General features: G+C 43.9%; 1 protein-coding gene and 1 pseudogene across 1 annotated transcript; one reads left to right on the top strand and one right to left on the bottom strand.

Moving 5' to 3' along the window:
• Window positions 1-1,372: 1,372 nt before the first annotated feature.
• Window positions 1,373-2,480, top strand: LOC136539322 (peroxidase 57-like). Its single transcript, XM_066531277.1, has 2 exons — window positions 1,373-1,606; window positions 1,719-2,480. The coding sequence occupies exons 1-2, from the start codon at window positions 1,373-1,375 to the stop codon at window positions 2,478-2,480; spliced, it is 996 nt and encodes a 331-aa protein (XP_066387374.1).
• An 11,423-nt stretch (window positions 2,481-13,903) lies between these two features.
• On the bottom strand, window positions 13,904-15,017 carry LOC136536854 (uncharacterized; annotated as a pseudogene).
• Window positions 15,018-15,435: the final 418 nt, after the last annotated feature.

The following is a 15,435-nucleotide window of genomic DNA, read 5'->3' as shown; positions in this document are numbered from 1 at the left end:
GCTCATGATGATACATTTATGCCTGCCTTTGATCTACTGAAGGTAAACAAAGTCTCAAAGCGACTGCATTGGAGCTCAAGCAACAGTGTCCATGTGCCGCGGAGTCGCCAAGTCAAACGGGCACCGACCCAACAAGGAACTAATCTCACCCATCAACGTGGAGTACAACAGAAGAATTGAAATGGGCTGGACCGGACAGGTATTCGTCTTCATGTTAAGAGTGACAAGATTGACATGTGTGTACCCGAAAGGCCCACAGGACCATGCATGGGCCGTCCTAGGCAGGAGTCAGGCAGCCTGAAAGAGGCCCAAGTCTGTTAAAAGCGCCCGCTCTTATTTTTGTCAGGTTAAGTGAGGGAGCAGGAACAGAGCCACGAGAAAAAGAGTCAAAGACTCTTGTGTCAGACTAATAAATCAGTAGATCAATCAATCAAAGATTTTTTTTCTAGATAAAGGGAGTTTATTTCATTAAGCAAACAAACGCTGTTTTCAACAACTGAACAGATGCAAACAAAGGCTGCAACTTGTGCTTAGTTATCCGGCCGTATTGAATGGTTTAGACTTCTGTTGCATTGAATGTGTATATATATATAATAAATAATAACTAGTGACATTTTCCTTCTCACCCCTTCATTAAAAGTTGAACAAAATTTTGAGTTTTGACCTGACCTCTCACTCCCTCAGATTACAATATCCTGTGCAAGGAATATGTCAAATTAATCTCCCTCCTAGTCAGAGAATAGCACGAAAGAGCAGCCAAACTGCAAAATGCAATGCTGTGTTCAGGACTTTTGAATGTAGAACACTTATTTCGATTATTAGGATGATGAAAGCATGCACAATAAACAAAGTGTTGGGAAAACGGCTCTGAAGAGTAATGCTGCACAATGATGGTCGGCATCCATGGCCTGTTCCGCTGTTGGTGTGAGTGGGTTAGTGCAAACCCACTATTGCAGGATCTAGGCAGCACATATATATACTAGTCAATTAACATCAAGGTGTGCAGCCAAATAAAAACCCTGAGCCTGAATTCCAGCCGGATCAATAATACAATAAAACTCAGAGGACAGCATATATATACTGAATCTTCCAGGCACAGCTAGCACGGTCCTTTTGTTTAATGGATTTCATGGATACATAAAAGGACAAACATGGGGCTGTCAGCGTCGTACGTGATCTCCACGACCATGAAAACAGCACTAGTAAACAACTAAGCTCGCATCACTTTTTTTGTTGCATTGTATTATCTCCCAGACCCAGAGGTGTCCTATAAGTAGGCTTAGCCATTCGCCATTTCCCTCTCACCATACTGATCTGACGAGGATCCCAAATACGTGCAAACCAAGCTAACCACAGTCAGGGATCGATCGGTATGGCCTCAGCAGCGGGCAATGGTGCTGGCGCGGCGGCGCTCATGGTGGCCGCCTCCATCCTGGCACTGGCCGCCGGCGGCAGCGCCCAGCTGCAGTACGGGTTCTACAGGGGCAAGTGCAACGGCACCGACGTGGAAGCGGTGGTGCAGAGCATCGTCAGGGCCCGCTTCGCGCGCGAGAACCCCATCGTCGCCTACCTCCTCCGCATGCAGTTCCACGAGTGCGCCGTCAATGTACGTGCGTGTACAAGCTATAGCAAGTCGTCCACTGTCCACCCGTGTGTTGCGCTACCTGGTTTGTTAATAATAACGTGATGACACGGCACGGTTACTGTGTAATTCGCAGGGCTGTGACGGCGGTCTGCTGATCGACGGCCCCGGCACCGAGAAGACGGCGCCGCCGAACCTTAGCGTCAAGGGCTACGACGTCATCGCGGCCATCAAGGCGGAGCTGGAGCGGAGGTGCCCCGGTGTCGTGTCCTGCTCCGACATCCAGATCCTCGCCACCCGGGACGCCGTCGCGCTGGCCGGCGGGGCTTCGTACTCGGTGCGCACGGGGCGGAGGGACCGCCGACGGTCACTGGCCTCCGACGTCAAGCTCCCGTCGCCTGAGTTCACCGCGGCGCAGACGGTCGCGTACTTCGGCGGGCTGGGGCTGAGCGCGTTCGACTCGGCGCTGCTGCTGGGCGCGCACACCGTGGGCGCCACGCGCTGCAGCGCGATCAAGAGCAGCCGGCTGTACAAGTACGGCGGCAGGCCCGGCGCGACGGACCCCGGCATGGACCCGAGCTACGCGTTCTTGTACAAGAACAACGTGTGCCCCAACGTACCCTCGTCGGACAACAACGTCGTGTTCCTGGACGACCAGTGGAGCGCGCTCAAGGTGGACAACCACTACTACAAGAACCTGCAGAAAAAACGCGGCGTGCTCGCGTGCGACCAGAACCTGTACAAGGACGGGTCCACGAGCTCGATCGTGGACCTGCTCGCCAAAGACAACGGCCTCTTCACTTCGCTCTTCCCCAAGGCGCTCGTCAAGCTCAGCGAGGTCAAAGTGCTCACCGGCACGCAGGGGGAGGTCCGCAAGGTCTGCAACAGGTTCAACTGATGATCCGCCATTATATCGATCACCGTAGTACACTCTTGGCTTGTTCGTCATTCTCGCTTACTTTTCTACGGAGTACATGGTTTGATCGTCTGATGTCGTTGCCCTTCTCCTTCCCATTTGCTTCATCAGAGTTACTTCATTTCCGCGTCAAGTTTGATTCATTCTTTTTGTAACATGATGTCGGTTTAATTTGTAATAACAAACATGATGAGTAATGTACCCCATGTATGAGATATCTCAGAAATTCAGATGAAAATTTTAGCTTTTGAGTACATCCATCGTGGAAGTGACAAGCATTCCGTTTCCCAGTGCTATGATCAATGACGTGCGAGTCATGCTCTGTTTGTGCTCAAACTGATGCCAAACGGGCGATTCTCCCGAGCGTGCCACCGACCATTACCCCGCCCTCGATTGTTTCGGTAGTTTCGGGTTGGTCGTTTTCTGTAATGGATTTTTGACTTGTTGTTGGGCAAGTTTTCTTCCCACCGCACCAGTCTTGTTACGATCCATGTATTCCAGTTGGGACAGAGATAATGTGCAACCCGTGGCGCTATAGGGTAGCGCGAGACCCCGCTGCCACCGCCGGCCACCGTCCAACCACGGAGCTCTGGCGAGATCTACTGCACCAGGGCTCTCCTTCTTCTCCGCTCCCCTGCCGCCACCATGGTCATGGTTACCGTCACCCTAACCTGATCCGGTCGCCTCCTCCGCCGTCTGTTCTGGCGGTGTCACCGCTGCCTCCGCCTGGCCGCCGTCTCTCTCACTCCCACCGCTGGGCCTGCCTCCCTCCCCCGAGCCCCTTCTAAAACCACCGGAGGTGGAGAAGAAGAGGGGCACGTCGTGGTGGCCACAGTCGCACATTGAGGAGGTAGCACGACAGGTCACCTAATAGATTTTGCATTCTAGTTGCCCATATATATCATTTATGTTTGAGTTCATGTTCCTCCACTGCATCAACCTTTATCTTTTCCTTTTATTTTTCTCTATTATTAGGTGGATTTTTTTCTTCTTTCCATTCTCATTTCATTTTTCTTTTTATATTTATCTAATTAACTGTTCTCTTTATTTTTATTTCCTTGGTTATACAGAGTGTTTGATATTCTATGATGTGTTCTATATTGTTTTTATAGTAATTTTGAGAAGTTTCATGAAGTATTCTCATAGTACTCATATTTATACATGTTGTATTTACAATGTTCTTGTAGTACTTGTAAGACTAGTATAATACCCGTGCTAACGCCACGGTTTTATCTCGGGGATGCACATGAAAACAATCAAATTTTTTTCATAGTTCAACTTTTACACAATTGTATTTGATCATGTATACAATCCGAGAAACATTTTTGCATAAGAAGGCATAGTAAAGTTAGTGCGTGTTTTTTCCTTCAAAATTTTGTGTTTTTTTAGGTGATATACAAGAAGACAAACAATTTCATTGAGGGACTTTTTCATTATTGTGTAAATTGATACACAAGAAGACAAACAATGAGAGGGACAAAATTGAAGATCCATTCATGTTTCAGCATGGTGGTCCATATACACAATTTCACTACCAATCTATGAGCCGGAGCTGGAAGCCTAGAAAGAAAAAACAACACGATAGCTGGAAGAGCAAAGAAGAAATTAGGAGCCAAAACTGTTCTTCGCTAGTCATGCCACCGGATCAGCATAAGAATGAATCTCGAGGTAATATAAAGCATTGATCTCTGCTCCCTTAGGGTTTTGCCGAAGCCTTCTCTCCGTCTAAGTATTTCAGTTTTTGCAGATGGATGCAAATCAATACACAATTCAATGGCAATATTTTTTTTGGTCAACTAATTAAATTGACAAGGATTATAGAGATTAAAAAATAGTCATTTAGGACATTACTTACCACCTTGTCACCATTCCGGGACATCTTTATACACTATATTCTTGGTACACTTCCCTGTTGGATCTAATTCCTTGTTTGGTTTAGCCAAAATTCTTGTTGTTTGCCTAGACACACCCCTCGACAAGGCAACATAGAGCTGCCCATGTGAGAACACTGGCTCTGGAAGATAGATCCCAACATGTGGGATGGTTTGCCCCTAAGCTTTATTTATTGTCATCGCGAAGCTCAAACGAATTGGGAATTGCTTCCTTTTCAACTTGAAAGGAAGTGAAATATCATCTGTTGGAGACATAGGGATCCTAGGTATGAACACCCTTTTCCCTGCATGATGCCCACCAACTATTTCTGCGTCAATTGCATTGTCTTGGAATGTTCTAACCATTAGTCTTGTTCCATTGCACAAACCATTGTTAGGATCAAGATTGTGGAGAAGGATCACAGGGCAGTTGGTTTTTATTTTGAGCTCATGCGGGGGAAGACCATTTGGAGTGATGGAGTTCAAGAAGTCAATAGGGTAGTTATTCCTTGAGTCATCATCGACAAAGTCAAAGCTATGATAAACCTTTTCCTCACCTAGAAAACTTGTCAATCATACTTGCATTTAGCTGATCCACATGCGCATTTGTGGTAGATAGGATGGCGCGTGTGCTCATATAAGCTGATGATCTTGCATTTTTCTCAAGTGATGGGAAGACTTCTTGAATGAGCTTGTTTACTGATTCTTTGTTGTTGGTATAGCCAATCAAAATATCATCTGGAAGGCGTACATAATCATCTCCAATTGTCTCTTTAGTTCCATTCCTGATTCTAAGGAGGTAATCTACAAACCATGGGTCAGACTGAGCCCTCATGTTACGTGACAACCGTATCTTCCTTATTCTTTCCCACAAATAAGATCGCTGCAATATAGCATCTGTTACCTGTGCTCTTGTCCCACGTGGTACCACAGGTAGCACCTGTCTAAAATCTCCACCAAATACCATAACCTTTCCCCCAAATGGCAAACAAGAATGCACAATATCTTGGAGAGACCTATCAAGACACTCAACTGCTAGCCGCTTTGTCATTGCTACTTCATCCCATATAATCAAGGATACCGTATGCAGTAACTCTGCAGTGCCACTTTGCTTTGTGAAGCTGCATGTGCTATTGTCAGCAAGCTTAATTGGGATTTTGAACCTTGAGTGTGTTGTGCGTCCTCCAGGCAATATCGACGCCACAATACCTGAAGTTGCAGTCGCAATGGCAATTAATCCCTCTGAGCGCACTCTACCAAGAAGTGCCTTATATAGGAATGTCTTTCCTGTTCCTCATGGACCATCCACGAAAAACACTTGGATCTTCTTATTCAGTACGCAATTTAATATTTCATCAAATCCTTCACGTTGTTCGTTGTTAAGAGATGCATACATATCCAAATGTTCTTGGTCAACAGGCACAGCCAGTTCCTCCCTAACCTCTTTCATCTTGACACAAGAAAATGATAATGAAATCAGTAAATAAATATGAACTAGTTAGTGTATTGACATCCAAATATTAAACTATTAGAATTATGTATTGTACCAGACAATAAAATATTTTTAGAATAATATTACTGCTGAAAATATTACTTGTATCATTTAGCTTAGGTAGATCAGAATTCCTGATATCCTTTCCCATTGACGGAAGTAAATCCTGAATGTCTCTGAGAACCATTTGTTCTACTGGTGCTTTGTTAGGATTATTTTGGCTATAATCTTCAGAGAAAGATTTCTTGTGCTCGTCCCACAATCCACGCATGTTGGTGGCCTCACAAAACACAAGGATAGTCACAAATAACCGTCGCAAAGCTGCTGGCATCTAAAAAGTTGTTGCCTCACTCAAGCAGTCATCAATAGTATGACCCTTTCTATGAGTCCTCTCTTCTCGCATGTTTCTCTGAAAGTAGGGTACATGATTTCAGCAACTGTCCGTAAATTCTCAAATGAGGTTGCACCTCATACATGATTTAGAAGTACTCTCAAGAAATATCTTTCTCCTTTAGCCGGGTGTGCATACACAATACGCCCCACCTGTCCCCTCTCCTTTTTTCTCTGCCATGCCTTCTTACCACTAATCCACCAGTAGTGTTCTGGGATTTCTCTATACAAAAATTTCCTTGCATAACTATTAGCACGGTTCAATGTGAAGTATTCCGTGAGTAACGTCATAGCTGCGGATGGTTTTTTTACAACATCCTTGAGATCGGCTATCTCCTCAATAATAACAGACTGCATATTAAGTAGATGACACTAGAGCTGCAAAATAGATGGACAAACTCCAAAAAGGTGGAAGCCAAGAATCCTATGTACAGCTTTCGGGGGTGATATGTATCTAGCATCCCTGTACTGATGGATCTCATTGATTACTCCAGCAGGATCAATAGAGTATGATGCACGGTCGTGGCCTTTGTGTACATACTTAAACAAGTACTTATAAGCTTTGATGCTTGAGCAAACTTCAACATTTATGTGGCAATTATATGTCATAAGCAGCCCAGGATTGTATGGAACCACCCACCTATTGTCCAACTCAGCACCTCTTACTTTCACACGATGTCCATCATCCCTCCTCCTATACAAAGGATATGAATCTTTGCCTTGCTGTGTTGTTGCACAAAACTGTCTAGGATAGTGAAAGTGGCATTCTCCATTAACCATACAAGCACACTTTCTATTCAAAACCCCACATGGGCCATGCAACATATGCTTGATGGTCAGGCTATGCAACACAAGGTATTTATCCTTGTCTGGTAGCTCTGCAGAAATGACTTTGTCATAAGCATTTGGAGTTGTTAAGTTACTGCCTTTCTTCATAATTAGTAGGATATGTTCATGTGGAAGCCCTCTCTTTTGGAATTTAGTGACATGGACATATGTTGCCACATCTCCAAAATACTTTTTCTCGATCAATAAATCCATCAAGGACTGTAGCTTGGCCCTGTATACTCTTGAAACCAGCTCAGGCCTATCTTGTGGTTCTTGGCCAGGCTCAAGATTTTGAGTAATCTCCTCCTAGTACAGATTGCAAGTCATGGTGATGAAGTAATCTGGTTTTCCAAAACGCTGGACTATAGCCATTGCATTAAGAAATCTTTGCATCATGTCACAATCGCCACCTGGGAAACTACGAGGTAGCACTACTCTCTTGCCAACCTCTAAAGCCCTTGTCTCTCTAGCAAAAATTACATCAACCAAACCCTACGTAAAAATAGAAAATATAGAGCATGTATGATTATTTTTAGTTTTGAATTGTTGTGTCATATTATATTGCAATAATAAAACATTGTATAACTCACTTGCTATAGCTCCACCCGTATGAGTTTCTGGTTATTAGGGTTAGAATACCAATCAAGCCTCATAGACTCGATCTTTACGTACATGTCAACGACCCATTGTTGGAAAAGTCATCCTCCAAATAGCATTATGTTAAAAAGCCCCTCTCTAACTTGCATCTATAAGGAAAATGGACCCTTGGCCCATTTACTTTGGATTTTGGTGTTTGATGACCAACACAACCAAATTGGACTAATGAATTTGCAAGTGTTTGTTTTGTAGTTCAATAGGGTGCAAGACATAACTTGGACGAAGGCGACGTGATGATCCAATGATCAACACCTCAAGCAAGACCTTAGGAGCACAAGAAAAGACCCAAGAGAACAAGCAAAGTCTAAGCATAAAGATTGGAACCAAGCCGTACGCAAGATCATGAAGAAATGAGCTCACCATGGTGACCGAATGCAGGACCGGACGCTGGGCAAGTGGCTCGGTAGACAGGCGACCGGACACTAGACCGAATGCTGGCAGCAACCGACCGGACGCAGGACAGTAGCATCCGATCGATTACAGTAAGGTTCTAGAGCAGCACATCTGTGACCGGACGCGTCCGGTGGCAGGCGACCGGACGCTGGCCAGCGTTCGATCAGCATATTGCCGGCTCAACGGTCGGGACGACCGGACGCGTCTGGTCAGGACGATTTAGCGTCCGGTCAGTAGCAGTTTCGTGGGAATTCGACCCCAATGGCTACTTTCTCAGTGGGGCTTATAAATACAACCCCCAACCGGCCATTTAAGGAGTGTGGAACTGAGGAAACATACCAAGGGTGTTGATACACCATTTTAGTGATCTCCACATGCATAGTGCTTAGTGTTTTATTAGGTGATTAGCATAAGTGCTTTGCGAAGTGCTTAGGTTGATTAGACCACCGCTTATGCGCTTGCTCTAGGTTTATGCCTAGTGTTTAGTGAGGTTTGCATACCTCTTGCCACCCCGTGCTTGCGAGCACAAGTGTTGTACATCGAAGGGGCTTGAAGTCTTGCGAGATCACACCAACCATGTTTGTGGTGTGGCTGCCACCGTGTACCGGAGGGAACAAGGCCCACGGCGTTTTGGCCGAAAGCTTGATAGTGAAGACGGCGGGGAGCATCTAGGAGAGGCTTGCCGAGAGGCATATCGGAGACCCACTTGCGCGTGGGGAAGGCCCAAGGCTATCCACGGAGTTACCCGACCGGGAGCTTGGCCCTTGCGAGGGATTCCTTACGAGGGGCTCCAACGAGGACTAGGGGGAAGCTTGCACGCTTCTCGATACCTCGGTAAAAATACCGGAGTCGTCAACGGGAGTTTGCATATCTCTATCTTGCTCTTTAGCTTCCGCATTTACATTGATTACTTTACTACATTTGTGATAGAGATAGCAACACACTAGCAAAATCGTAGTTGCACATCTAGATAGTTTATCTTTTGCATAGGTTTTGCTAGGGTTAGAAAAAGAGGCCATAGTTTAGAGTTAGTTTTTTAAGTCGCCTAATTCACCCCCCCCCCTCTTAGGCGTCACGGTCCCCTTCAATTGGTATCAGAGCCGGTTGGCTCATATTTGGACCCTTGGCTTAACCGCCGTTGAGCCGACGCGTTTATAGAGTGGTTGGGATGGATACCGCTAGGCCTCCACAATTTGACGACACTAACTTCCCATACTATAAAGCTAGAATGGCTTGCCACCTTGAGGTGGTTGATTTGGGTGTATGGAGAGTCACTCGTGACGAGATGAAACCCATTAAGAATCCCGAAAAGCCCACAAAGAGTGATGAAAAAGAAATGCATTTCAATGCTAGAGCAAAGAATTGCTTGTTTGAATCTTTTAGCATGGATGTGTTTAACTAAGTGTTCACCTTAAATACGGCACATGAAATTTGGTTAAAACTCCTAGAGCTCCATGACGGCACAAGTAATGTCCGTGAGCAAAAACATTGTCTAGCCAAGCAAAATTATGATTCCTTTGCTATGAATGATGATGAGCTTGTTCGTGATATGTATTCTTGATTGAATCTAATTATCAATGAGCTCCATTCAATAGGATTATTAAAGCTAGATGATGCAGACATCATGAGGAAGATCATCTCCGTTCTACCACAAAAGAAATATGCAAGCATCATCACCATCCTTCACAACATGGAGAACTTGAGCACCATGACCCTGGGCATTGTCATTGGCAAGCTAGTGGCATTTGAAATGTCATGTAAGATGGGTCAAGGAGAAGCATCTTCATCAAGCAAAGGCAAAGCTCTCGCTTGTAGCGAGAAGAAAAAGATGAAGGGCAAGAAAGTTGAGTCAAGCTCAAGCTCAAGCTCCTCAAGTGAAGAAGAAGAAGATGAGGATGATGATGATGATGAACAAGAATCAAGTGATGATGATCAATCCTCCTCCTCCACCTCCGACCTTGATGAAGAATCAATCAAACTTATCAAAGAGGTGGAGAAGATGATCGTAAGGCTCAATGTCAAGGGTGTGCCCATCCAAATTCAAGACCTCGTTTTCACTAATCAAAGAAATGAGCAAAGAAAGAGAGGATGCTATCGATACGGTGAGTTGGGGCACTTTGTGGAAGTTTGTCCAAACAAGCCCACACCCAAGGCAAAGAAGAAGGCTTGCAAGAACAAAGCCCTCACATCAATAAGGTCATGGGATGATTCTTCAAGTGAAGAAGATCATCACAAGAGACGAGGGCGCAAGCACTCATCATCAAGCTCTTCTCGTGTGTGCCTTATGGCACGAGGTAATGAAAGCCCATCCTCTAGTGAGAGCGATAGTGATGATGATTTGCCTTCTTATAATACAATTGTGCAACAAAATCTTAAATATGCTAAAGTTTGCACTAGTCAACAAAAGAAGCTGAAAAATTAAAAGAAAAGTTAGCTAGCTCACAAAATGATTATCAAAGTTTGCTTGCTAAATTGGAAATCATGTGCAAACATTGTGATGAGCTAACTATTAAAGTTGCTAATCTTGAAGCCATCAAAAATACCCCCACCAAGGCATCTAAAAGGAAAAGTTCTATCATTAAAAAGGATGTCTCTACTTCTTGCAATGATTTATGTTTAGACTCACCTTTGTGCAACCAAGTTTGTGTTGAGAAAGTTGTTGTAGATACATGCACACAAAAGGTTGCAAAGGAAAATGAGCAACTCAAGCAAGAAGTAGCTCGCCTCACCAAGGACTTGACTCAAGTGAAAGGTAAGGCGAAGCAAACCCAACTTCATCAAGATAACACCATCAAGGGAGTGAAGAAGCTTGATGAAGGACAAACCGTGGTTTGTTACGTATGCCACAAGGAAGGTCACAAGTCCTATGAGTGCAAGGTGAAGAATGGGGGAGGAGCAAAGAAGAAGGAGAAAAAGCAAACAAGCAAGTTCTCCAACACCTACACCAACATGGTGGACAAGAAGGCCTCCACATCTTATCTCTTGAAGAAGAAGAAAAATGACAAAGTGGTGGCCATCAAGGTGAACAAGCAAGCCAACAATGGGGTCAAACGCTTTTGGGTGCCAAAGGAAATCATTTCGAACATGAAGAGCACCAAGAAGGTTTGGATCCCAAAAGGGAAGTGAGAAGTCCATCGGATGTCGGGGAATTTGAAGACTTGGCAAAGTTTGAGTGCATTTCATGGGGTGCATCATGATGGACAAAGTCATTGCCAAGTAGGTTAGTGAATACTATGGACCCAAATTCCCCTTCCCATATTAGGTAACTAGATGTCATTACTTTCAAATTAGTATTCATTTCAATTGGTTTTGTTTTTCAATTGTTATACTCTTAAAGCATCTAGTTATCTTTCATGCCTATGTTTGCATTTACATGCTTAAATCTTTTATCATGCATCCAATAGGTAAATCATATGGTAGGATTGCTCGGTTTCATTATCAACCCTTGGAGCAAACCTACATGGTTTAAAATTGTTTAGAAGCACGGCACATAGCTTGCTTTACAATTATTTATCAAATATGTGCCAAAGTCCAAATTGTAGATAATCTCTCCCAAATATCATCTTTCAAGTGGTATTTTGATTCTTAAATCAATGTGCACAAATGGTACAAGTATTCAACACTTGTGTGCACATATTTAGGGGGAGTAGTTCTACAACTTGGATGCTTTGAGACTATCACTTGTTCAAATGGTTTTTTTTTCTCAAACCTATCACATGTGTAGTAGTCTCATTGTAAGGAAATTAGAGTCCCCGGAGTTAAGCATCATTCTTCAATTTGCATAATCATGTTGATCTCATTTCATATTTATATGCTTTCTCCATGCATTATATAGATTAAACTCTCTTGTACAATAAATTGCTAACTATGCATATGCTTTGCTTTCTATCATAACTATGCATATATTTAGGGGGAGCTTAGTCTATATAATGTGAGAGTCAAATTTTGTGATCCATTTCACTCTTATACAAAGGATCATGAAATTTGACCCTCTCTTGTGCTACTAATGTCTTCATTTTTGGTGTTTGATGCCAAAGGGGGAGAATTTGAAGGACCAAAGGCAAGCATCAAGTTGATGTCTACAAGTGGTAATGGTCCGAGAAAGGGAAGAAAGTGAATTATGGATTAGTCTAAGTAATGGGAGAAATTTTTTTTTGTTAGAAAGCTAGGCTTTAATCTATAATATCACATGGGGACATTTGCAAGGGCAAAGACAAGCTTTTAAGTAAAAAGTTTTAATTGGTATCTTACAATTGACTTCAATTGGTATCCCTAAATATCTTATATGATTTCAATTGGTATCTTTAAGTATCAAATAAACTTGCCCTTTTGCATTGCATCCTAGCAAGTAGGTAGTTTTTAACTTCCAAATTCTTATTATTTGCTTGCCTTGGTCGTGTTGGCATCAATCACCAAAAAGGGGGAGATTATAAGGAAAATGGACCCTTGGCCCATTTACTTTGGATTTTGGTGTTTGATGACCAACACAACCAAATTGGACTAATGAATTTGCAAGTGTTTGTTTTGTAGTTCAATAGGGTGCATGACATAACTTGGACGAAGGCGACATGATGATCCAATGATCAACACCTCAAGCAAGACCTTAGGAGCACAAGAAAAGACCCAAGAGAACAAGCAAAGTCCAAGCATGAAGATTGGAACCAAACCGTACGCAAGATCGTGAAGAAATGAGCTCACTGTGGTGACCGAATGCAGGACCGGACGCTGCGACCGGACGCTGGGCAAGTGGCTCGGCAGACAGGCGACCGGACACTAGACCGGACGCTGGCGGCAACCGACCGGACGTAGGACAATAGCGTCCGATCGATTACAGTAAGGTTCCAGAGCGGCACATCTGCGACCGGACGTGTCCAGTGGTAGGCGACCAGACGCTGGCCAGCGTCCGATCAGCATATTGCCGGCTCAATGGTCGAGATGACCGGACCCGTCTGGTCAGGACGATTCAGCGTTCGATCAGTAGCAGTTTCGCGGGAATTCGACCCCAACGGCTACTTTCTCAGTGGGGCTTATAAATACAACCCCCAACCGGCCATTTGAGGAGTGTGGAACTAAGGAAACATACCAAGGGTGTTGATACACCATTTTAGTGATCTCCACATGCATAGTGCTTAGTGTTTTATTAGGTGATTAGCATAAGTGCTTTGCGAAGTGCTTAGGTTGATTAGACCACCGCTTATGCGCTTGCTCTAGGTTTATGCCTAGTGTTTAGTGAGGTTTGCATACCTCTTGCCACCCCGTGCTTGCGAGCACAAGTGTTGTACATTGGAGGGGCTTGAAGTCTTGCGAGATCACACCAACTGTGTTTGTGGTGTGGCTACCACCGTGTACCGGAGGGAACAAGGCCGTGGCGTTTCGGCCGGAAGCTTGATAGTGAAGACGGCGGGGAGCATCCGGGAGAGGCTTGCCGAGAGGCACATCGGAGACCCACTTGCGTGTGGGGAAGGCCCGAGGCTATCCACGGAGTTACCTGATCGGGAGCTTGGCCCTTGCGAGGGGCTCCAACGAGGACTAGGGGGAAGCTTGCGCGCTTCTCGATACCTCGGTAAAAATACCGGAGTCGTCGACGGGAGTTTGCATATCTCTATCTTGCTCTTTAGCTTCCGCATTTACATTGATTACTTTACTACATTTGCGGTAGAGATAGCAACACACTAGCAAAACCGTAGTTGCACATCTAGATAGTTTATCTTTTGCATAGGTTTTGCTAGGGTTAGAAAAAGAGGCCATAGTTTAGAGTTAGTTTTTTAAGTCGCCTAATTCACCCCCCTCTTGGGCGTCACGGTCCTCTTCAGCATCAAATAACAATAGTACTCTCTTGCTGTCACAAATCTTCTAGAATGTCTTTCCTCCACCATGGTACTCATGTATTCACCTTGTTGATTGTCCACGTCATCCTCACCTTGCTCTATGTCAAACCTGAATTTATATATTAGTATGTACCCATGTGTTTTATTAAGGCATTGGAACTTAAATCATTTTCGGTACCTGTTGGATTGCTACATCTGTTGGATCAACAGAGGTGTGTCCTTCCCTGTCAATCACTGTATCATTGTTCGGCGTAAATTTATTCTAGCCAGTTTCCCCCTTAGGGTTAAATAACGGATATGCCAATGGATCATAGAATCCATGATATGCTTTGATATACCGCGGGCGATCCCCTCTGGCATACACAAGCACACTTCTATCAAAACATCTTGGGGATCATTGCCATCTGACCAGATAGCTGCCACCTGTGATGCCGTGGGTGCATTGTACCTTGTTTTCAGCAAAGGAACATATATTATATACATATATAAATAAATCAAATATTTTGTGTAGAATAAAAACATTTAGCAATACACAACATATTTCTGAACATGTGTACTAGTCAGGCGTCACATTAGTGTTGAGCTTAGTTACATAGTCATCAAGATTTGGAATAGCTCCAACTCTGTTAAAGGTCTCTACATATGGGTTGCCTTCCATGATTCGCAGCATAGTTCTGACAATATTGATATCTAGGTCAGGCGATCTCTTTTTTCTATGCGCCAAACTGTCATCCTCCATATAATAAAAGTAGAGTTGCAAGTGGCGAGGCCCTTTAGAACCTGGAACCAAATGGTCCAGGCAATGGTACAAGACCCCATGCACACGAAATGTATATATACCAGTCCCTATCACGGTAGCAACTTCTCGATCCACGGTTACTCCAAGGCTCGTGAAAGAGAAATGAGAGTTGAAGTACTGGATGTTTTGCCTAAAATATTTTGCATCATTATCTATCTGACTTGTGAATAACTTTTTTAACTCATCAGGCACTTGTGGAACATGTACTTTTATCTTTCCTTTCCTGCAACAAAATCCAGGTGGTTCATATTGAAATCTCATTGCTCCATAGTACAAGCAGTTAGGCACCTTTCTCAGAACATGGTGCCTATCTGGCAAATTTTGGTAGACATAATCGTAAGGATCTTCATTGTTATTCAGATCAACATCATTAACACTGACACGATAGGACTCGAAGGCACCATCTGCTATGAAAGCAAGCACTGGCCGTCATTACACAACATTAATAAATTTTACCTTCACCAAAATTAATTTACTCAAAGGCGCCACATAAAATAAATTTACCTTCACCAATGTACTGCCTGGTCTCTTCGTCATCAAGAAGATCATCAATATCCAAAGCACGAGGTGCCTCCAGATGGTCCTCTGCATGATGTTTGGTCCAACAATTAGGCATAGAACACATTGACTGAGTGTGTTATCAAAATAAAATAAAATAAACATGCTTTTTTGTTGGAAA

This window comes from Miscanthus floridulus, chromosome 2, assembly GCF_019320115.1.
Source record: "Miscanthus floridulus cultivar M001 chromosome 2, ASM1932011v1, whole genome shotgun sequence".
Taxonomy (NCBI): Eukaryota; Viridiplantae; Streptophyta; class Magnoliopsida; order Poales; family Poaceae; genus Miscanthus; species Miscanthus floridulus.
This window is presented reverse-complemented; position numbering and strand designations above follow the sequence as displayed.